The 24,879-nt window shown below is 49.9% G+C and overlaps 3 protein-coding genes across 3 annotated transcripts in view; all 3 read right to left on the bottom strand.

The window, feature by feature from the left end:
- The window catches only part of LOC144146984 (2-Hydroxyacid oxidase 1-like), a 430,316-nt gene that overhangs the window by 76,189 nt on the left and 329,248 nt on the right, over window positions 1-24,879 (bottom strand). The gene's annotated exons all lie outside the window — the stretch shown is intronic.
- LOC144146983 (uncharacterized) overlaps window positions 1-24,879 on the bottom strand; it is a 183,290-nt gene that overhangs the window by 63,017 nt on the left and 95,394 nt on the right. The gene's annotated exons all lie outside the window — the stretch shown is intronic.
- Window positions 13,622-21,099, bottom strand: LOC144144783 (uncharacterized). Its single transcript, XM_077676289.1, is given in 2 exon segments — window positions 13,622-15,776; window positions 15,779-21,099. Coding segments are annotated over 2 exon segments (4,530 nt in total). The 5' UTR covers window positions 19,869-21,099; the 3' UTR covers window positions 13,622-15,336.

Genomic DNA, 24,879 nt, shown 5'->3' with positions numbered 1-24,879 from the left:
GTGGGCAGTTAAGGCGGAAAGTAGCTTTGATACTTGCAATAAATTGATTATTTTGGTATGGTAATGGCTACTGTACTGTGTTCGTTTCTGCATACGCGGATGTCGGAGTTGGGGAGGGGGCGGGGGGCTCTCGCGGATTGCGAACTCGTAACAATAAGCTCGTTATAGGTGGGTTCGGCTATATCGAACTATTGGATATATCGAACTAATCGCGGTGCATATTGCAGTTCGCTATAAACGGGTTTGACTGTATAGGCTTTCTAAACACGAAGGATTCCCTGCATCCCAATCAAAGAACAGCACTTTCCCTTTCGTGAACGTCCAATTGACTGCAGACGAAATGTCCGGCCCGTGTTCCTTCCGGCCAATTATCCGGTGCGAAACCGCCTCTCTCAAGGCGATCATTCGTCGCTTGCGGTCTTGCACGGTCCTTGTCTCATTCTTCGTAATTCCCAGGGTCACCTCGAGTTCAAGGAATCCTCCGCAATGTGGTGCGCTTTTCCATTGTGGTGAAAACATCGCGCCACCTGCGAAGGCGTCATAACACACCCGTGCGTGCACCGGCATTGTCCGTCACGCAGCTCCGCGCGATCCCTTGGGATATCATATGTCCACAGCCACTCGCACGAGTTCCTCGCAGAGCGAAAACACTTCATGTGGTGTGAGAGTCAGCGTGGTTCGGCTTTGAGTGGCCTCTCCGCCTCGTGGTCGCCGCCGCATGGTCGAACAGGGTGCAATGTAGAGGCAATGATGAGACCGCACGTTCTTGAAGTGGTTCCGGATGTTTTCGAACCCAACAGGCATGCAGCGCGCGTCTTTGCGCGCTGACCGACCGGCCCAGCTTGGGTTACAGCGCGGTAGCGGTGTTCCACACCACCCGTTGCGTCTGCACTGGTCGCTTTCGGGCTTCGGGCCCTCGGTGTAGTTCAAACGACTTTGTTTTAGTCAATAATTCTCCGAGCGCGCGTTTTCGAATTTGTGTCTGTGTGTAATTGGTCCTTTTCTCTTTGGCGGGAACATGGCTGATTGGTGCAAAGAAGCGTCTTCCCGATTTTCTGCAGAAAGTGGGGCCAGAATGCGCTTTTTTCCCACCAGTCCACTTGAATGGATATAAGCACGCTCCGCCGGATGCAAGAGGGCGGCCTGCACCAGAACTCGCTTCATAGACGTCGCTGCCGCCCGTTTCGGGCCCTTTCGCCGGGATACCGCGATCCAGTCAGCCATCTCCCGTTAAGTACTGTTGTTCTCTTGACTGTTTATCTCACGGGATGTAATAAGTGTATTCGTTCAAATTTGTATGTGTTCAACGTCATCAGTAAATTAAATCAGTTAACCTTAAAACTTCTCCAAGGTCTCGACGTCTTCACTTTCGACCACCATGCTACCGAAGCGGCAGTTATTCGGCCAAATTTCGTCATTACACTGATCTGTTTACTCTGATAATAAATAAAAACGACTTTACACTATGAGATATTGGCAGGCAATTTCGACGTGGAAGCTCGGCTTGGAACGACGACGCCACCTGGGATACGCAAAACGAAACGCGCGATGGCGATTAACAGTAGGAAGGAGCCAAATGAGCAGTGTGTCGAACGGAAAAAAATACCCGTTTGGTTACGGTTCTGGTTCACGCGAAATTTCGTTCCGGTTCAGTTCCGGTTCGACAAAATCACGTACCGAACCGGGTCGGGAGCTTGAACCGGTTCGCGAACCGGTTCGATGAGTTGAATTATCACTGAAATTAGAAAAAAAAAACATTTAGTAGTTTAAAACGACAGTCACGTCAAAATACAAAAAAATTTCCAAATGCTGCTGTTCCCCAAGGGCAGTTGCGCAAAAGCGAACTTCAAACGATTACGAGATATTAGAAAAATAGATGAAGTGGCGACGATTTACCACCTACTTCCTCGCCCAGACTTTACGTTGTCCTAGCGACTATTCATAAAGCCACCGCCAAGAGATATGACGGTGGGATATATTTTCTGCCCTTTCCTTTTTTTGTTGAAATCGCAATCATCGCTATGGAATCGCCCATCAGGCTAACCTTGAAGCCTTAAATTTAGGTCTGCGCACTGGCGCGTTGAAATACCGGCGCTTAGTATCATTGGCGCATTTTTTATATATGTAACAAAACAGAAAAATCCTACAACAGGCACATAAATACTACCAATTAGATTATTTGGTCACACTGAATAATTTGTTAGCTGTCACCTTATCGAATGTGTTAGCCACACTTTTGTTTAAAAGTATGCTTAGTTAATGCTCAGTCACTGCATTAGTGCTCTGACCACTGGAATTCCTTTTGCGTTAGCTATACCGGATGTGTGCATTACAATCAGTATGTCATCGTACCGTCTGACCCCCGTAAATCGTTCCGTGTGCTACATTGCCGAATCTTATAACAGATTATGCTGTTACAAAATGAAAAAGAAATTTGACGCGCGGAGCATGAGATGAGACTTTTTTGGGTAGACGCTCTTTAATTCGTCCACAGCAGTTCTCCCCTCCGGAACGAGTAGCAGTAGAAGTAACGTAGCGAGTTGGGCAGTCAGTACAAGTGCACCTTCGAAAAAAAAAAGCATATCTGATAGAGAGAAAACTGCAGAACAAGCAGAAAACATGATCGCTGGGCGAATGGGCCTTTCTGCACGTGTGATCTGCTTTATTAAGTACTGTTTCTGCTTCCAAGACAAGGTCGAGGGCTGAAGTTTCTTGCCAAGGGATTAAGTGCGCACCTTAAGAGTTTTCCCTGACATATCTGTTGTTATTGGTATCAGTAAAAAAACGGAACTTGTCCACTGTACTGCCCTCAAAAACTCACTTCCTTCGCATTGATGACAAGTTTGGTTGTGAAAGGCAGGGCAAAGAAAAGTATAGAGCAATATCCACGTTTTGGTGCGTCATTTACTTACTCTGTTTGAATTACTTTTTCAGTAATATTTTAAAACAAAGTGATTCGCCATTTCTTTTTTGTTGTTTTCCGTGTAAACACATTTGAAAAAAAAAAAAAAAGAAATGGCGCTTATGATGCCCCGTAATGTCCTGCTTCGAGGCGCAGCTTTTGTTGCTGACCGGCAAATAGTATTTTAACTTTTTGTTTTTTTTTGTACCCATATAAATGTTCTTTCTTTCCAAAAATAAACAGTTGTTAGTCAGCGCCCGTGTTTGTCGCCTCTGCTCTTAGTCCCGTCCCTGCGCTGTTAAATTTCATGCAATGAACCAACTAGCCCAGTTACAAACCCTCCTACAGTTATTTTAACCAGCTGGTGATAATTCAGAAAAACGGTAGTGGGGAAGGGAGATCGAGGCCACTTGTGGTCAGCAGCAAACGGCTTATTAACAATTTGCAGGTGTCGGACCTTTTATACAAATTATGAAATGGAAAAAGTTTGCACACATCGGGTGTGGGCTTTCGCTGTTGCGCAGCGGAGCACTCCTGCAGCCTGATTGCTCCAAATAAAGTCGCAGCTATAGGGAAGGGAAAAGTCGTTTTACATCCCTTGCAAACCGCTGAGAATGACATTTCGTTTGGTCAGCTTGCACTATGCCCGCGCTTCCAGAAGCAACAGACCATTGCTACATTGGTGCTCATTCATTTTCCCTGTTGTTACATAAAGCGTGATAGTGTTCAATTGTCTGGAGGGGAAAGTGCGCGAGCGGGTACGAAGTTGATGGTACGTGAAATAAAAAAGACCTGAATTGCATTGACTGCGCAATTCAACAACGGAGGGTCGAATCGTTCCGGCATGAACCGGTAACCGTTAGTTCTTTTTTCGGTTAAGTTCCGGTACGGGTTCAGCGTGCTCAAAAATAACGGTTCGGGTTCGGGTTCAGTTCCGGTAAAAATACCGGTGGAGTTCCGGTTTTCGGCTCGGTTCGGTTCCGGTTCGGCACCCTGCAAATGAGGTAGCCGACGACCAGGAAACCTCTGTTGTCGATAGTTTATGAAGCCACAAATAGTTGCATAACAGCTCATACGAATCATAGAAAAGTATCCCCGTGGTTCATCGTTGTCAATACCAGTAATCCGGTTTTAGATCGTCTGTCGTCTGCTGTGCCAGGGTGCCCCGCTTTCCGAAATAAGGCTCACGATTCTTTGTTGGCGTTTGTAGCTTTGTTCTCGTTTTACTTCTATTATTCTGTGCGTGCGTGTCTACGCCATGGCGTCATGATATCATTCACTGCAGACGATAAGGCTGTCTGTTCGCCTGCAGTGAATGATCTCATGACGCCAACAACTATCTCATCACACAGCAATAAAATGACGGATATCTTTTCTGCCGCTGCTGTCCTGTATCACATCAACGTTATTTTTTTATTTTTGTGTTTCGTCATTAAAGTTCCAGTTGGAGGTTTAGGGACGTTGCGGAGGCCCTCAAGGGGTTCGTTCGGATATTTTCGTCAAAGAGGGTACATACCCGTAGCGTGTGTTGCTTATGCGTACGTATAAAGACACAGATAAGGTTTGTGCTACCTCACCGAGCAACAATGCAGGCAACTTTGTCTAAATTATTCGGAGGCAGCTTCGTGCAACGAATTTCTATTGTAGCCATAGTTACCACTACAAAACCGGCACTTCAATCTCGCACTGTTACAGCACAATTAAATACTCGTATAACATAATCGCCTTTAAATTCCAGAAATAGTATGGCTGCCGGCGACCTGAATAATAAGAGCGATCGAAAACTGATGAATGAATATGTCCAATCACATTACAGGGCTCTATTTGATTTTTCCACGTTTACTGGTTGTACACAGCTGCGAAATTTAGGATGATAATTGGTGTTGCTCTCTTGAGCGCAGTGTTGTTACGTTGCGCAGTTGAATATGTGGCGAATCTAATTGCTGGATGTGGAAAATGTGCCGTAAAACTTTTCTCCAGGTATAAAATAGTCCAATACTTATAGTGTATGTTACATTTTGATGAATTTTAAATAAAATAAACGTACTTTTCTCGAAGATGTCGTTTGTAAATAAAGGAAAACAAGAGCACACTGTGTAAATAAGGTGTTAAGTTCGGGCACCTTACTTGGAGGTTTAGGGACGTTGCGGAGGCCCTCAAGAGGTTCGTGCGGGTATTTGCGCAAAGGAGGGTACATAACCGTGACGTGTGTTGCTTATCCCCAGCAAAATCGCCCACTAACTAGATATCGTTCGTTAGGCATAGCGTGTTCACCTTTATTGGGTTTGTTTTCACGACGGCCGAGCTGGTTGGCAGGAGGGGCGTGGGGAGAAACCGAGGACTCTTCTTTTTTGTTCGCCGCGCTATTGTATCCACCGGACGAGCGGGCCGGGAGAGGATTTATACGAATGCGTCGGTCCCCCCAAAAAAGTTGAAAGCGATGTTGGCTTTTGAAGCAGGATTTCCCTTGGTTCGTTTGGGAAACCGGCGGAGGGGGACGATTGACATTTTAACGACCGCGGTTACCGCCATGAGAATTCCAGAACCGGACAGGAGCTGGAGCCTGGAAGTCAGTCAAGGGGTCAAAAGTATGAAGGGGTCACTATAAGGGGTCACTATAGACGTTTATGCGACGAACTTCGTTTATGCGTTTATGCGACGAACTTCGCCCGGCGGCGGAAAAACATCGTCCGCCGCCGATCTAGCCGGGGCAGAAAAAGTTCATCGCCGTCGACGGCAGCGGCAAAGCGTTGCCACACATGGCGGCGCCCTCTTCGCCCGCTTCACAGCGATAACAGCTTCGTCGCTAATCCCTCAATGCGATATCGTGTTCTAAACCGTTTACTTCGAATTAAATTTGCCCACTCTTGCCCTCACATCAATTTTCAAGCGACAAATAGTCTTATTTTTTCAGATAGAAGGGCGTTTTTCTAGCTGTTAAGCCTGACGCAGTGGCGTTTGTGGTCGTCATAGCAACGGTCTCGCGAGATGTGGCGAGACAAAAACATTAAAAACTACTTCTACACAACATTTTACGCCTTTCTAGAGGGTTTTGCAACTAAAAAGCAATAATAATAGTCTTGACGGCTTTTTTTGCTTCTCCTGTGTTTCACTTCAATGTATTTGCCTCGTATAGCCACACTGACAGCAGCGCTATAGTGCCTAGAATATACTGTATATTCTAGGCACTATAGCAGCGCAGCGGCGAGGCGGCGGCGGCTGCCGTACTTTGCCACATGTAGCGCAGCCCGACGAACATTCGGCGTCGTGACGCGGCTGGTCTTCCGCCGCGTGAACTTCGTCGTGAAAGATCGCTCCATGTATTCTAGCCTTTACGTATTTGTCTCCTCCTAGGAGTTCGGTCACATCAAGCAGTGGTTTGAGCGTATCCCGAAGCTGCTCGAACATGTCGCATTCGACATCTGTAATGTGCGGAGTGTTTGTCTTGCTACCAGTCACGCTCCATGGCACGGCGAAAGGGTTCCTTGAGCCCAATCATACTGTTTATCATCACGTATGTGCTGTTCCAGCACGTAGCGATGTCTTGCTGAAGCTTCTTTCTGGGCATACCAAGGTCACTTTCATGCTTTGAAAGAACCGCCTGGTGACTTGAGCTATGCTTAAAATGACACACAACGCGTACGCATTGACAAATCGCAAGAAGCCGTTCCACGCCATGCAGTTACGCCGAGCGCCTTCTGTACACAGCTGCAAAGTATGAGCTGTGCACTTAAAATTCTGAAAGTTCGCTTTCTCCACCCTGTCCCAAGATAGATGTTTCGGGCATTATCCGTGCACCCCTTTAGCATCTATGCCCCACTAAATGGCAGCCTCCAATATTTCACTGGCATATTGATACTCCGTGTGCCACTCCGGACGGAAACGGAAAAAATGGTCCCGGAAAAAATGGTCCTGGAGAAAATGGCCCGGAGAAAATGGTACCGGAAAAAAATGGTCCCGAAAAAATGGTCCCAGTGACCATCTAGGGAAAAATGGTCCCATGGCCCAGCCAACGTGTTTCCCTTCAAGTTAGTCCGATCTGAACTTTGTTGCGGTTTGATTTTGTCCCTTTGCGTTTTAGCTAAAGGTTTGAGAAAGACGGAATGCTTTAATGTTCCCATTTAGCCTCCAAAGGCGTTAATACGCCTTTGGAGGCTAAAATTTAACAAAGAAAATTGGGTAGACAGACGGACGGGCGGACGCTTTGATGGATGGATGGATGGATGGATGGATGGATGGATGGATGGATGGATGGATGGATGGATGGTAGGGCTTAGCATGGATTAAACATTTTAATGCAAGTAATTTGATTAAAACCGCACAAGCAACTGCGAGGCCTGGAACCGTTGGTTTAGTAGCTTAGTCGAACACAGCCATCTCAGTGCCTGGAAGGTCATAGAACTCTACGCTGCGAGGTTTCGTCAGTATCGGTGAAAATTGCACAGGAAGCCGTGGGAGCTCCATCAAAGAAGTGCACAGCGTCGTCCCGGGTCTAGGACATTTCGGTGCAAGGCATATCGGTGCAGGACGTTTCGGTGCAGACATTTCGGTGTACGTACATATCGGTGTATGGATACCGTTGCGCTGCACGGACACCTCCGTGCGCAAACATTTCGGCGACCGAATTATTGTGTGCTTGCTTGTTTTAAATAGCCATTATATTTTTATTTTCGCTTAACATGGGTAGTCAACAATCTAGCGCAGCGCTTGCATTTTTAGATTGGTGCCGTCTTCAATTTTTTCCGGGTGTTTTTAGAAACTGAACATTTCTATATTTTTCCTTAATACCTCGTTCATTTTAGCAAGACAAACGTTCTTGGTTCGATTAACCGGCTTTACTCGAACAAGACTTTTTCATGCCTTGGCTTCGGGACCAATTTTTCCGGGACCATTTTTCCCTACCTTGGATTTGGGACCATTTTTTCTGGGACCATTTCTTCCGGGACCATTTTTTCTAGGACCATTTTTTCCTACACCCCGCTTCGGAACGTGTCTCACCTGGAGTGTTGCTGATCGCAGCACCCAGTCATCGTCTATCCATTGAGCCGTCACACCGAGGTAGGCATCGTTGGCCACAGAAGTCCAGAAGCCAGCCGTTAAGCCGACGAAACTGGCAGTAGAAAGTTCCTCTTGAACGTCAGATTTCTTCCTGTTCTATAAGGCGTCCACCCTAGCACCCGTGCATGACGGGACGGAGGCTGGTAGCATGGTGAACCTGAGACAACTTTTAGAACGTTCGCTAATACGTCATCTTCAACAATGCTTAGAGGACGGCTAGAAGACACAATCCAGGTAGTAACGGCTTGTGCGATGCTTTCTTCCTTTGTCGTTGAAAAGGGCCTTGCGGTGTAGGCGTCGATTGTGGTCTGCGTTTTCTGCGAGGATTCCTGCTGCAGTGGCTGCCCTGGGTGCTTCGCTCGCAAGTGGTATTGAAGCGAGCTGACGCTTCCACAGTAGGTAAAAGCCTTTTTGCATTGTAGGCAATGAACTTGCTTCGGATTGCAAACTTCGCCCCTACAATTTACTTTGAATCCAAATTTCCCCACGAGTTTGCCTTTTATGCTGGTATAGCTGTCCATGTCGGCACCGGCCGAACACTGCAAGGAGAATGCCACCATCAGCAGAGCGCTACTAGGAAAGCGCATGCGCGGCAAGCATCAAAGGCAGCTCTGTTCCCGGGAGGTCCACGGATAATTGACGAGGCGCAAAAACGCGTGTCAGGAAAAAGTTCAGGGCGCCAATATACAGCGCATAGCGACGTCTCGACACATGTGAGTCCCCGCTAGTGAGTGCTGTTGTCGGGAAGCGCATCTCACAGCTTTCTCGCTGGGAGACGGAGATCGTCGCGGGCGGTATTTTTGGGAAAACATCTTGGGACGCAGGGTTCGTTGGCCAGCGTACAATAGTGCTGAACAATCTACTCTTTGAGAGTGTAAATTCTTCAAACGGCCGCCGCCGATCCCTTCCGCTGGGAGGGTTCCCCGATGCGGAAGCATGTGTCGGTTAAACGAGCCCCCAAGAAGCATTATCGGATCAGAGATGCGCGGCGTGAACAGCACGGCGTTCCCCCTTCGCCTGCGGAACTGACAGCTACGATCTGGACAAAAGCAACGCGGTATGTGATGGTGGCGGCCGCTAATGGAAAGAAGAACGCTGGTACTTGGAGCGTAGAAAACGCAAAAAAAAAAAACCGCTGAGTCGCACGCAGGGTTGAAGACAGCAGGCCTTTCTCCCGTGGCGCAGTACACTTCAACCGATTAACCGAATAAAAAAAAATTAATCGTGACTAAAGCATTGATCGATTAATCGGAATTGTTAATCGACCAATCGCCCACCCCTAGTGTTTTGAGTGACGTGTCGTACACCGCACAGGGAGTTTAGGCCGCAGGCGACGTAAACACGTAATTTAGCCTTGACGTCCCTTTTCGGTGTGGCTGGTGCGAAAACAGCCCGAGCATGACTGCAGAGATACGGACCAAGAAGCCAACAAGACGAGCGCCGATGTGCGAGCTGTTGGAAGTGCTACCAACTAGCCCAGTTGCTTAGTTTGCCTCGCCTGCGTCGGTTCCTGTTTATGCAGCACAAGATTTGATATGTATTTGCATTTTCAAACGATTCAAGTTTCGGATATGCCCCTTTTTTGCACTCAGCCATTACGAATTCCGGAAGCGAATGCTATGCAGCCAGAAGCAAACCTCTATGCAAACCTGAATAAGGAAGATTTCCAAACTGCTAACGGTACCCACAAGAATAGAAGCGTGAGGTGCAAAATAACATGATACAATACAAACACGAAACAAGAAACATCCGCTTTATTTCCTGTTTTTCGATGCGATTGCTTGAGCCCACTGCTTGGTTAGGTCTTGATAGCTTCGCGAAAATTCTTGAAGACATTTTAAGAACCATGTTAGGCAGCTCTGAGCACTGGACCTTGCAGACAAGACAACAGACAACAAAGTAGAGTTAATCTGATGTGCTAAATTTGTTGTGGGACAAAGCTGGAGAGTTTATAGAAGTTTCAGAAGTTCCATATATGGCGCGGATCGCCTTTAGCTGCTAGGGTTCCGAAGCGAGCTGATGCAAGCTATGTTAACAAGTTTTTGTGGAGTGTGCAGCATGACCACCATGCGAAGAGCCCAGATTGCGGCGGCTTCGCGAGGAGCTATACTCGGTTACAACTCAAGAACGGCACCACCTCATGTAGTGTATCATTCCGCCAAAGCGCCGGACCCGTGATGTCACTGCGCGCGCGTTTTGAAAGGGGTTTGCTACGAATGCGTGATATCGTCTGTCTTGTCTCACGCAGTTTGTTTGTCGTCATTGGAGTCGTTTATAAGCATATCAAGTCCAAAAATCACAGGAACAGCTCACGCCATGTTCAAAATACCCTTAGTAACGCCCTACTTGCGCCGCGCGGAGAAACATCCGGCTACGGTGATAAGGCACAGCGGCAACTTCTGGTGCCGTTCTTAAGTTGTCACCGAGTATAGAAGCAAACGACATGCGGCCATCAAGCCCCCATCTTGTTTACTGGAATGTAATACGCGGGTCTAGGAGAACTCGTCAAAAGTGAACTCGTCGCAGCCAACTCGTCATAGGTGAATTCGTCGCATAGGGCAAGTCGTCATAGGCCATCTCGCACTAGGGAAACTCGTAACCTAGGGCAACTGGACACTCGGCCAACTCGACACAATTTACGCTTTTCGTCTATCATGTTAAAATGAAAGAGTACAAAAGCTTGTATATTTCTCATCTTATGTGTAAACATTGAACGCGCCAGCCAGACAGCGTATCTTATTTTTTTCTTTGTGCAGGTAATTACGTGAGCCTTTTATATTAGATTTAGTTTGCCCGTTCTGTTTTTTCTAATACATTTTTTTTTTATTTTTGGTAAGTAAGTGACGACGCTCTACTGGAATTGCGATTTCGTTCTGTGTTTTCGCTTTTTAGTATTGTGATCTTTTGTTTTCATGCCTGCGGAAAAACGATGATTGTCAAGCTGGGTAACTTTCGTTTTGTTAGTCTTCATATCACCTATATATGGGAGCGAAAGTCAATGCTGGACTTAAAAGTTGACCCCCACCCCCCTCCTACACACACACACACTCACACAAATTAGTGTGAAGAATATTTTTTTAGAAGGAGACGAAAAGCAAGAAAAGAAACCGGAAGTTGTGCTGAAACCGAAAAGCCAATTTCAACCACCACCTGCAAACAAAGAAGAGGCCAACATTTTGCCTTTTTTATAGATATATACACATGCAGGCAAAAAGCTTCAAAAGATAACGCAAAAAAAAAAAATAAAGAAAAGAAAACGCAAAAAAAGAGAAAAAGTCGACCCCCCCTCCACAGAAAAGGTGACGAATATTTTTTGGAAGGAGAAGAAAAAAATAAACCTGAAAAGAAACCCCTTACCCAGTAAAAAACTGATTTTTTTTTTGGCATCAAGAAGGGAAATAAGAAGGGGACAGAGGAACATGTGTTAAAAAATAGAAAAAACATTTCAACCACCGCCTGCAAACTAACAAAAGCAGAGGACCCCCCGAACTCTGAAGGGGTCAACCTGGGAGTAATTATAAGATTAGAAGCCACTAACTTGCTCTCCCCATTTCCTCGACATCGGCCAAAAATGGAACCGCGAGACGACTTTTCCTAGCACGAGAAGGTCAGTGCTACCACTTTTCCTAGTACGGGATCACCTAGAACGAGACGCCCTCTTTGACCATTTTCGCTATGACCAGTTTTCCTAGGACGAGTTGGCTGCAACGAGTGGGCCGGTTCCCGTAATACGCACAAGGGCGATGGCGTAAGGTAATACGCCCGCACGCACGAAAACAAAAGCGAGGACGGTGCTTAGGGTGAGTGACGGAGCCTCTTGCGCAGGCATAAGAGTTGCAACACTCTTGGCGCCATCCGATGTTCGTGCATATACAACACTCCCCTTTGATTAAATGCTGGCTATTTATGAAGAACGAAGCGCTCAGCACAAACTTTTCAGTCCCAAGTACTCGCAATCCATGTCTTTTTTCCATTTAACGGCTTCGTAGAAAGATCCGCGCTGTTCGTTGACGGCTCAACGTACACCTACCCATAAACACAATGGGAAGATTAACGCACTCGAAATACTACTTCCGAATTCGCCTTGATCTGCCCAGCGCATGCCCGCATAGTCAACACAGGGCTCTGTGCTACCTGCGAGGACATCGTCGCGGCCTATCGACACAATCAACTCACCCAGCTTCGAAATACCCCACCAGGCAGGGAACCATTGAGTTATTTGAGATTTTCTACACAGGATGCTACCATGCTACCTCGCCGAACCGAGCCTCTCCCCGCGAGCAGCACGCCCGCAGTACAGTTGCACCCATACCCAGGCACATAATGGCTCGAAAGCACTACTGAGGCGGCGAATCAGAGTAAAATATCTAAATAAAAAGATTAGTAGAAGCCTGTAAGGTCCACTTATGAGATTAGCAGCCGGGCGCCCGGGCTGCGCGTGAGAACCCGCCGCTCTGTCTGGCGACGTAGCACTGCCAACACTGCGCTGCAACCACCGCTAATTCGTCACGGCGCGCACGGGAGACGGGTCGTCTGGCCCACCGCATACCTCAAGGATAATCCCCCATTGAGAAAGCAGACGGCGCCGCCGAATTCCGGGAACGCGTTGACGCGCGGAGGTGGTGGGATTACCGGCGTCGGGGCAAGTGCTGCACGAGTCTCCATTGTCGCGCCCTGGTCGGCATGACGCACTGTTGCCGTCTTTCGTTTTCACCCCGCGGGGTCGCCCGCCCCTGCTCGTCTGCGAGCGTACCGTTGACCCGAAGATAGCGGCGCCTCATTGAATATTCCGTGCCGTGCTGAGTGACAGCTGTCTACGTGAATTTGGGCACTCCCTTGCGCGTGTACGAACGCTACAGGGGCGTTCCCGAGTGAGGGTGATCTCGAGGTTTTATAAGGCCGAACTTGGCCGTTGGAAATCGTTCTTGTCTGAGCGCTGAGCTGGCAGTTCCCGGCGGGACAAGGAGTCTCGACCGTTAAAGCTAGGTTTGGATTTGCGAGCCCCCTAGTCGAGGTTAAGATCGCGTCGGAGGTTGAGGGTACAGCGCCGTACCGGGCAACTAGACGGATCTTGCGGCGAGACAGGGTCTCGGCCGTTGTTTCTCGAGCGGTTTGTGTACGCTCCGAGGATATGAGAGTTAGACGAAGTTGAGAAGCTCAAGTGATTTGTGCGCACTTGGAGCTAGCGTCTAGCTGAAGTTTGAAGTTTTCCTTTTATTACTCATGTACCCAGTTTTCCCACTGTAAATACCTGTTATAAACTTCCGTTTCATTTAATCAACCTCAACGCCTCGAGTTCGTCAATTCGACCGCCGTCTCCAAGAACTTCAACACCATCGCCCTGCCAGCCTCCTGCCAAATCAACCGGAGCCCGGGCGATTGGGTTCCTGATCGACACCGGACTTCGGGGAAACGATCTTTACTAAGCCCTAATGAAAAACACGTCTTCATGCATGCTGCATGTCACCACAGTAAATACAAACACCTCGGCCTGGCGCAAGCATGACTGAAGGTCGCTCCTTCACCGACAGAGGCAATAGGTCGGTAACCACAGAAAAGGACACACAGATGCAGTGAATTTTCGTTCCCCCGAAGTCCGGTGTCGATCAGGAACCCAATCGCCCGGGCTCCGGTTGATTTGGCAGGAGGCTGGCAGGGCGATGGTGTTGAAGTTCTTGGAGGCGGCGGTCCAATTGACGAACTCAAGGCGTTGGGGTTGATTAAATGAGACGAATGGTTTATATGCAGCTATTTACAGTGGGAAAACTGGTTACATGAATAATAAAGGAAAAACTGCAAACTTCAGCTAGAAGCTAGCTCCGAGTGCGCACAAATCACTCGAGCTCCTCAACTTCGTCTAACTCTTCCTATTCTCGGAGCGTACACAAACCGCTCGAGAAACAACGGCTGAGACTCTGTCTCGCCGCAAGATCCGTCTAGTTGCCCGGTGCGGCGCTGCACCCTGAACCTCCGACGCGATCTTAACTTCGACTAGGGGGCTCCTAAATCCCAACCTAGCGTTAACGGTCGAGACTCCTTGTCTCGCCGGGAACTGCCAGCTCAGCGCTCAGACGAGAACGATTTCCAACGGCCAAGTTGGGTCTTATATAACCTCGAGATCACACTCTCTCGGGAACGCCCCTGTAGCGTTCGTACACGCGTATGGGCGTGCCCAAATACACGTAGACAGCTGTCACTCAGCACGCCACGGAATATTCATTGAGGCGCCGCCACCTTCGGGTCAACGGCACGCTCGTAGACGAGCAAGTTCGAGCGACCCCGCGGGGCGAAAACGAAAGACGGCGACAGTGCGTCATGTTGACCAGGGCGCGACAACAATGGAGACGCCGGTAATCCCAGCGGGTCCGGCAGGCGTTCCTGGAATCCGGCGCCGCCGTCTGCCCTCTCAATGGGGGATTATCCTTGAGGAATGCGAAGGGCCAGACAATCCGTCTCCCGCGCACGCCGCGACGAATTAGCGGTGGCTGCAGCGCAGTGTCGACAGTGCTACGTCGCCAGACAGAGCGGCGCGTTCTCACGCGCAGCCCGGGCACCTGGCCGCTACTCATAAGTGGACCTTACAACTCCCCCCTTTAAGAGGGTTACTGGGCCTCTTGGTTCAGTCAATCCGAAAGGAATTTAAAAGGGCCACTCGTTTCAACTCTCCTTCCGCAATAACAGCGGGATAAACAAACAAACAAACAAACAAACAAAAAACACGTGGAAGGAGCTAGGTATAACCACAAATGAGCCCCCTTCTATTTCTCCAGCTGATCCAACTCCCTCTAGCCTAAACTACAGAGGCAACCTATTCACTAGCCGTCAACAGGGGCGGAATACTCTAGCAAACCGGAAACACACACACAAAAAAAAAAAAATGCTAACAACACTAAGTGCGAGTAAAAAGAAATTGGGTCGTGTCTCCGGAGCGCGTAAACGGCACGAACAACGAGACAACTCAACCTAAAACACTGATGCACGCTATAACCGCAAACACGCACAATAATTCCGGCACTCGACAACAAGAACAAAAGGAATAAGAACTGGTTAAGAACACGGGCAACTTTGCAGTCAACAAAAATAAAACGTTAAGAAAGTTTGCATTGCCACTATGCGCACGCGCGCAAATGTTCTCCGTGACGGCGTAGCATGATAACGTTCCTTCAAGAATGTTCAGCTGCGTTTTCGCTCACTTGCGGTGCACAGAAAGTTCAGTTCGGTGCGCGGGTCGATCAATTCGGTGCACGGATCGAGCACTCAAGGCATCTCGTCGCGCACAACCGCGGCACACACACACACACACACCACCAACGAAAAAGGACGGGTGAACGGGAACGTTCACGTCCGTCGTGGCGGTGTTAAGGCTGGGAGGCAATTCAATGGTGGCCCCCCCAAGCAACATTGTGAAGGCGCGACAGAGCGTCCGCGTTCGCGTTGTTTGCTCCCTTCCTGTGAGAAACCACAACGTTGTAGCGTTGCAAGGCTAATGCCCACCTTGACAATTTAGCCCCATGAGGCGTACAGGTCGTCAGGTAAGACAGAGGATTATGGTCAGACACGACATTGACTTCTGCCCCAAAAACCCAATAATCGAACTTTTTCAATGCCCAAATGATGGCAAACGCCTCGCGCTCGATGGTTGACCAGCGGGTTTGGGTTGGAGTGAAACGGTGGCTGGCAAAAGCGATGGGCTTCTCGCGGCCCTCTTTCCCCATCTGCGCCAGACATGCCCCGGCTCCCACCTCAGACGCGTCAGTAAACAGCCAATAAGGCTGGTGCGGGTCAGGGGTGTTTAGCGCCGCGGCTGAGCAAGAAACTCCTTTAGCTGCTCGAACGCCCGCTCGGCCTCGCTACTCCAAGGAATCGGGTTCGGTACACCCCGCTTTGTCAGGGACGTTAGCGGCTCAGCTACCTCCGCGTAGTTGTTGACGTACTCTCTGTAATATCCGCAAAGGCCAAGGAGGCTTCGAAGCTCCTTCTTAGTCTTTGGTTGTACGAGACCTCTGATTGCGGCCAGCTTTTCCGGATCAGGACCGTGCGTTCCGCTGCCCACTACGTGGCCGAGGTACTTAATGCGGCCCTGAGCTACCTGGCACTTCTCAACGCTCGCCTTTAACCTTGCGTCCGTCAACAAGCCGAGGATAGTGTCCACGTGCCTAAGGTGTTCCTGCCATGAAGAGGAGAAGACGGCAATGTCATCCAGATAGGCCGTGGCGTAGGACCGGTGTTTGGCGAGCAACGTGTTCATCATCCTCTGAAATGTTGCTGCCGCATTTCTGAGACCAAACGGCATGACGCGCCACGCGTACTGCCCGTCGTGCGTGACGAAGGCGGTTAGGTGCTGGCTCTCCGGCGCTACCGGCACCTGCCAGTAGCCCCTCCGCAAGTCTATGACTGTGATAAACCTCGAGTGACCCACTTTCAGGATCAGCTCCTGCGGTGGAGTCATAGGAAATGCATCGGCGCGAGTCACGGCATTTAGCCTGCGGTAGTCAATACACATTCTCCACGACCCATCTTTCTTTCCGACGCAAACGACCGGGTGAGCATGCTCACTTTCCACTGGGTAAACGAGGCCCAATTCTAACAGTTCGTCTACCTGGTGGGTGACTTCTTTCCTGAGCAGCTCCGGAACACGGTAAGGAAAAGCCCTCTTTGGCTCATAACTTCCCTGCAGCTCGATTCGGTGTTGCCCCACCGCGGCGAGTCCTGGCGTTCCATCGAACAGGTCGGCGTGTTTTGCAAATACGCTTGCAATTTCGGAGCCCTCTCGCTCGCTTAAGTGTGACAACTTCTCGATCGGTAAGGGGAGGGCACTTCGACACGGCGGCATAAAGCGCGGGGCGCACTCTACGTCCCCAAACTCGCTATCTTCATCGAACACTACCCCCACGTGACTGACGCGACAGTAGTAAGGCCGCAGGCGGTTCGCGTGCACCACCGAAGTTCTCTTTTCCCCCATGTCGAGACGGTATGAATGCTGCCTCTCCTGTGCAACAACCGTGAATGGGCCCAACCATCTCGGGGCCGTCTTACGTTTACCCTCCGTGTCGAACAAAAGGACCTGTTCGCCCACGCTGAACGTTTTGTTACGCGCGGTCCTATTGTACGCCTGTGCGTAGCTGCCCTGGCGCGCGCTCGCCGTGAGCCCCGCCACTTCCGCCGCTACTTCTAGCTGCTCGCGCAGCTGCCGTAGGTATTTCGCTGGCTCCTCTTTTAATGTGCCCGGTACAGGCAGTTCCCCTGTCCAACTGTGCTGGAGGATCGCAAGCGGTCCTGTGGGGTTCCTGCCATATAGCATGCGAAACGGGGCGACTCCGGTAGTGTCGTGCGGGACCTCTCGGTAGGCCCACAACACGAACGGTACTAGTCTATCCCAGTTCCTTGGATCCTTCTCGATGACGTGGAACAGCATGTTCTTAAGTACCCTATTCCAACGCTCCACCGTGCCATTGCTCTCCGGGTGTTCCGGTGTCGAGAAGCGTGGCGCGCAGCCCAACCTTTCCAAAAAGCTTTGTGTCAGTTGGGACGTGAAGTTAGTACCCTGGTCAGAGCATATTAACTCAGGGATGCCAGTCCTGCTGAATATTGTCAGGAGAGCCTCGCAAGTTGCTTTCGCCGTAAGTGACCGCAAGCACACGACTTCGGGCCAGCGTGTGCAGAGGTCAACCAGACAAAGCGCATACTTGTGGCCCCGACCCGACGGTACGTCCAGGGGACCGATGATGTCCACGTTTACTACCTGGAATGGGTGGTCGGGCCTTGTTAGGGGAACAATAGGGACCCGGTCGCTGAGCCGTCTATCTGCCCGGATTTGGCAGCCATGACATGTTTGGCAGTGATGGGATACGTCTGCCTCTAGGCCGGGCCAGAAAAAGCTATATTTTATCCTAGCCTTCGTCTTTTTGGGGCCTAAATGGCCTCCCCATAGTGACTCGTGGGCCAGCAAAAGTACCTCCGCGCGTCTCTCTGAGGGCAGCACAAGTTGCGTTACCTTCGCGCCGGCTATAGTGTCCCTATGAAACAGCAACCCGTCAGAGACAAACATGCCCGCTTTCCCTCTTTTCGCGTCGGCCCAAGCTTTCTTTAGGCTGTCATCAGTCAGCTGAGACGCCAGTAGCCTTGCCCGTGGGCCCTCAACTTCGCCTGCCTCATCAATCTCCTCGGCCGGAGCTTCGGGTGCCGTCTCTCCCGTAATCTCACACACGGCAGCCGCCGGTTCCGAGATCGCCCCGGTGCCGACCTCGCAGTCCCCTCTTGAGGAGGCGAAAGTTTCAGCCGTGCTGTTCGCCTCCCGGTTGGGGTGACATTTCGTCAGCAGCTCCCAATCCTCTCTCGAAAGCAAACAGTCTAGTCCCTCGGCGAGATTGTTGGTGACAGCACAGATTAGCTGCACCTTGGGGCTCCCGACCACCGACACGGCCTGCCTCAAACTCACAGGCAGGCTGACCACTCTCGCGCTAACCGACTCGCCAAATGCTGGAACTAGCCTGATGGTGCCCGATGGCTGCATAGCGTCCTGCGGGACTAGACTTTCTCGTACCACCGTAACTTCGCTTCCCGTGTCGATCGTCGCGGTAACTGTCTTGCCTGCACAGTCGAGTTCCACGTGCTGTAGTCTAGACTTTCTCAGCTCATCAATGCTTCCGAGCGCATTTACCTCGGCCACGAGAATTCGCTGCCCCCCGCTCGTGAAGCCGGCATCCTGAGCCTGCACTGCACTTGCGTCCTCTACTATCACCCTCTGCACGTGCGCGCTTCGCCCTGGGTTTCCTGGCTTCTCCGCAATTTTCGGGCACAGCCGGAAGTGTTGGCCCTCTCCCTTACAGACGCTACAAATCCACATTCGCTTGCCACTGTTGGTATTGCGCGGGGGCACTTGATCTCTGCGCCCAACAGCGGAGCCTCTCCCCTTGGCCTGCTCGAAGGTTTGCAGCACGTTAGCTATCTCTGGCGGCTTCAGCCACGTCTCTGCTTCGCGCAGGCGAACGTACTCCAGTCCCTCAGCGCTCAAACTGTTCTTCATTCTATCGGCCACCATGAGGGCCACTACCTCCTCTTTTGTTTCGACCTTCCTCGATTTCAGGTAGTAGTCAAACTGGGTGCCGACGCGGGAGGCAAATTGCGACCAGGTTTCGTCGTTACGTTTCGCTGCCTTTGCAAATCGGTCTAGGTATTCTGCGGGGCTTAGCCTAAGCTCCTGCAGCACGGCCTTTTTTACCGCTTCGTAGTCATTGCACTCACTGTCCCCGAGTCCACGTAACATGTACCTCACCCGTTCCGACAACGCCGGTACCACTAAATGGACCCGACTCGACTCCGGCACCCCGTACGTCACGAACAACCTTTCAACTTCGTCGAACCACAACGGAATGTCCGCATCGCACGGCAGCTTAAGCCCTTTCAGGACCTTTGCGCACTGAGTGACCGGGTCTAAGCCCGGCCGTCTACCGTCGTCTGAGACCGAGCCCGTAGGGGTTTGCGTGCCAGCCCTCGTCTCCAGCTCCAACCTTCGCAGCCGCTCATCGGATTCGAGCTTCAGTTTTTGCATGCGTTCTTCCGATTCTCGCGCCTCTCTTCTCTCTCGCTCCGCCGCCTCTCGCGCTCTTTCCTCCGCCTCGCGCGCTTCTTTTCTCTCTCGCTCCGCCGCCTCTCGCGCTCTTTCCTCCGCCTCGCGCGCTTCTTTTCTCTCTCGCTCCGCCGCCTCTCGCGCTCTTTCCTCCGCCTCGCGCGCTTCTTTTCTCTCTCGCTCCTGAAACTCCAACTCCATTCGTTTAAGGATTATTGTTTCAGACTCCACTTGGACCACCCCTCCTGCCGCCGTTCCCCCTTGAGGTGGCGCCTCATGTGTTTGACGATTTCCGTCTCCTTCCGCCATGTTCGTCTGCATGCTCCGCGTGACTACCATGCAACCCCAGACTCAGCCTACACCGCCACAACGAAGCGCAAGAAATCCCACTCACCCGCACATTCGGTGGTCGGCTGCCGCGTCGCTGGCTCCGGGCGCTGGCTTGGCTCTGCCGCTCCACTCCGCGCGGAGCTCGGCTGCTGCCGATGAAGGCGGGCTTGCGTCCGCTTGCTGCCCGTGGTTGTGGCCTGGTGGTTTCTTCTGCCAAATCCTGCCGGCTGCGCCAGTGAATTTTCGTTCCCCCGAAGTCCGGTGTCGATCAGGAACCCAATCGCCCGGGCTCCGGTTGATTTGGCAGGAGGCTGGCAGGGCGATGGTGTTGAAGTTCTTGGAGGCGGCGGTCCAATTGACGAACTCAAGGCGTTGGGGTTGATTAAATGAGACGAATGGTTTATATGCAGCTATTTACAGTGGGAAAACTGGTTACATGAATAATAAAGGAAAAACTGCAAACTTCAGCTAGAAGCTAGCTCCGAGTGCGCACAAATCACTCGAGCTCCTCAACTTCGTCTAACTCTTCCTATTCTCGGAGCGTACACAAACCGCTCGAGAAACAACGGCTGAGACTCTGTCTCGCCGCAAGATCCGTCTAGTTGCCCGGTGCGGCGCTGCACCCTGAACCTCCGACGCGATCTTAACTTCGACTAGGGGGCTCCTAAATCCCAACCTAGCGTTAACGGTCGAGACTCCTTGTCTCGCCGGGAACTGCCAGCTCAGCGCTCAGACGAGAACGATTTCCAACGGCCAAGTTGGGTCTTATATAACCTCGAGATCACACTCTCTCGGGAACGCCCCTGTAGCGTTCGTACACGCGTATGGGCGTGCCCAAATACACGTAGACAGCTGTCACTCAGCACGCCACGGAATATTCATTGAGGCGCCGCCACCTTCGGGTCAACGGCACGCTCGTAGACGAGCAAGTTCGAGCGACCCCGCGGGGCGAAAACGAAAGACGGCGACAGTGCGTCATGTTGACCAGGGCGCGACAACAATGGAGACGCCGGTAATCCCAGCGGGTCCGGCAGGCGTTCCTGGAATCCGGCGCCGCCGTCTGCCCTCTCAATGGGGGATTATCCTTGAGGAATGCGAAGGGCCAGACAATCCGTCTCCCGCGCACGCCGCGACGAATTAGCGGTGGCTGCAGCGCAGTGTCGACAGTGCTACGTCGCCAGACAGAGCGGCGCGTTCTCACGCGCAGCCCGGGCACCTGGCCGCTACTCATAAGTGGACCTTACAGATGCTATCGGAAATGCAATTTTACAACGTGCAACACACGCCAAATGAGACGTAAAGGTTAACTGGGCGCCTGGGCGGCAGGGGCAATGAAAGGGTCAACCAGCTCCCTCGAAAAATTTCAGGGCTCCCTGAAGCCGCAGCCAAATCTAGCACCATATATATATATATATATCAGTGTGTCGAACCGAAAAAAATACCGGTTCGGTTACGGTTCTGGTTCAGGCGAAATCATTTCGTTCCGGTTCAGTTCCGGTTCGACAAAATCACGTACCGAACCGGTTCGCGAACCGGTTCGGGAGCTTGAAACGGTTCGCGAACCGGTTCAGTGAGTTCAATTATCACTCAAATTAGAAAAAAAACATTTAGTAGTTTAAAACAACAGTCAAATCAAAATACAGACAAAAATTCAAAATGCTGCTGTTCCCCAAGGGCAGTGGCACAATTGCAAATCACACTTTAAACGATTACGAGATATTAGAAATACGAGATATTAGAAAAACAGATGAAGTATCGACGATTTACCACCTAGTTTCTCGCCCAGACTTCATGTTGTCCTAGCGAATATTCATAAAGCCACCGTCAAGAGATATGATGGTGGGATATATTTTCTGTCCTTTCCTTTTTTGTTGAAATCGCAATCGTCGCTATGGAATCGCCCATCACGCTAACCTTGAAGCCTTAAATTTAGGCCTGCGTACCAGCGCTTAATACCAATGGCGCACATTTTTTATATTTGTAACAAAAACGAAAAATCGTACAACAGGCACATAAATACTACCAATGAATTAGATTATTTGGTCACCCTGAATAATTTGTTAGCTGTCACTTTATCGAGTGTGGTAGCCACACTTTTGTTAAAAGTAAGCTTTAGTTAACGCTCAGTCGCTGCATTATTGCTCTGGCCACTGCAATTCCTTTTGCGATAGCTATACCGGATGTGTGCATTACAATCAGTATGTCATCGTACCGCCTGACCCCCGGCCATCGTTCCGTGTGCTACATTGCGGAATCTTATAACAGATTATGTTGTTACAAATAACAGATTATGCTGTTACAACATGAAAGGGAAATTCGACCCGCGGAGCATGAGATGGGACGTTTTTAGGCAGACGCTCTTTAATTCGTCCACAGAAGTACTCCCCTCCAGAACGAGTAGCAGTAGAAGTAATGTAGCGACTTGGGCAGTCAGCACAAGTGCACCTTCGAAAAAAAGCAGATCTGAAAGAGACAAAACCGCATCAGCAGCAAACGGCTTAGCCACTGAGCAGCTCCTGCGGTCACACTTGTCAAGTATTAACAATTTGCAGGTGTCGGACCTTTTAAACAAATTACGAAATGCAAAAAGTTTGCACACATCGGGTGTGGGCTTTCGCTGTTGCGCAGTGGAGCACTCCTGCAGCCTGATTGCTCCAATAAAGTCGCAGCTAGGGAAGGGTGAAGTCGTTTTATATCCCCTGCAAGCTGCCGAGAATGAGATTTCGTTTGGTCAGCTTGCACTACGCTCGCGCTTCCAGCAGCAACAGACCATTGCTACATTGGTGCTCATTCATTTCCCCTGTTGTTAGATTGAGCGTGATAGTATTCAACTGTCTGGAGGGGAAAGTGCGCGAGCGGGTACGAAGTTGATGGTACGTAAAAAAAATGCTTGAATTGCACTGACTGTGCAATATCAACAACGGAGGATCGAACCGTTTCGGCATTAACCGATAACCGTTATTTCTTTTTTCGGTTCAGTTCCGGTTCGGGTTCAGCGTGCTCAAAAAAAAACCGGTTCGGGTTCGGGTTCAGTTTCGGCAAAAATACCGGTTCAGTTCCGGTTTTCGGTTCGGTTCGGTTCCGGTTCGACACCCTGATATATATATATATATATATATATATATATATATATATCAAAGTTGCAGACGTCATTGCCAGTGCTATTCGGCTTTTCCTGAAATATTTAATAGGGCCGAATGACGTGTGTTTGTCACGTTTCTTTTTTAAGACTCCCGGAAAAAACGGCGGATTTTTTCTCGACCTATATTTTCGCTTATTTATATGTCAATGTATTAAAAAGAAACGTGACAAACACACGTCATTCGGCCCTATTAAATATTTCAGAAAAAGCCGAATAGCACTGGCAATGACGACTGCATGCAACTTTGATATGTATCTTTACCGAGTCCCTCGTCCCGTACCTTTCTGTTCTGCTATATATATATATATATATATATATATATATATATATATATATATATATATATATATATATATATATATATATATGCTCCTGATTAACTCGCCAAGACCTCCGCGATTACCCTAACCAATACGTACGCCCACATCCACAACTATCGAAACAAGAGCAGATATTTTTTCGGCACGCGTAAATAGGTACCCTCTCAACTGCAGCCAGAGTGGCCCTCTAAAACGGGATGCCAACCCACACCTGCCCAACGTGCTCAGAAGCCCTCAACCAGGACCATATCTTTACTAACGTTTGGGTTTGGACTAGTTGGTTTAGCTCTCGGCTCCGTGTCTTCTCTTACTGTCTTCGTTCAAGCGCTGTTTCACAGTTTAATTGACCATTTCTTTAATGCATGAACCCATTTCCCGGAGGTGCAGCAGCACTGCAGTCACCAGCGCTACACTACCAACGCCACCTGGAATATTTCGTGAAGAAACCCTGAACGGAGGGTACCTAACCCGATTGGTAGTATAAAGCTTTATTCCTCCATTCAATGTACAGCTGCAACCTTCATTCTTAGATTTTTTTCCTGAGTGAGAAATACTCTAGGTCAATGTACTTGCTCTGCTCTAAATTTACTTGCTATTTGAAGTCGAGAAAGTGACGGAATCCCGTCTGGCCGGGAGAATACATTTCAAACACACGAGACGCCGACCAGTCAAAAATCGTTCTTGACGTTTCGGCTTCCAGCACGGAAGACTTGTTCACAATGAATGCATCACCACAAGTGGGTCGTTTAAGTGGGCCCACTTAAACGACCCACTTGTGGTGATGCATTCATTGTGAACAAGGCTTCCGTGCTGGAAGCCGAAACGCCAAGAATGATTTTTGACTGGTCGACGTCTCGTGTGTTTGAAATGACTTGCTATTTATGCGAGAGCAATTGCGCCCTGATTGTCCACCTTCGAAATTTGCTGTTCTTGCGCAAATTCGCTTGGGAAAAGTTCCACCACGATATGTTAAAGCCAGAGTGCTTCTACTGCGGCGTGGCACATGGCCGTATATTTTGCCTTAACAGTTGAGAATCCAGTGCATCGTTGTTGTTTTTTTTTTTTGCTCCAGGAAACAGCAACACCAGCCAACGCAAATACGTAACCACTCAATGACATCCTTCGTCCCCTTTATGTAGCGAATAATGTGCTTTATGCCACTTCAGTGTTCCTTTGCTGCGGGCTTGTTGAACGTGCTCATGTAAGCAGTGGCAAAAGCTATTTCCGGCCTGTACCTCCAGCAAGGTAAAGCAATGCACCGACTGCTTGCACCGCAAGGTAAAGCAGTGCACCGACTGTCTGTACCTTGATTTTAGGTGTTCTGTTGGCGGGTTCCTGCTGTCGCCTCTTACGTGTTTGCCTCCAAGATCTAATGGAGATGATGCTGGCCTTGCATCCCTCACGCCAAAAGTTCCCAAGAAATCACCGGCATACGCCGCCTGGTCAAGAGATCCCCCTTTCGTCTTTCGTTATTCGCATGGAAAGAATCTCATCTGCGTTTGCCAGATCCATGGCCTCAAATTCTTGACCCAAGCGGCGGTTGAACTTGGCGATTTCC

This window comes from Haemaphysalis longicornis, unplaced genomic scaffold (assembly GCF_048455015.1).
Source record: "Haemaphysalis longicornis isolate Haplotype H1 unplaced genomic scaffold, Haemaphysalis longicornis Haplotype H1 scaffold_7, whole genome shotgun sequence".
Taxonomy (NCBI): domain Eukaryota; kingdom Metazoa; phylum Arthropoda; class Arachnida; order Ixodida; family Ixodidae; genus Haemaphysalis; species Haemaphysalis longicornis.
The sequence above is the reverse complement of the archived record's forward strand: the minus strand, read 5'-3'. Positions and strand labels throughout refer to the sequence as shown.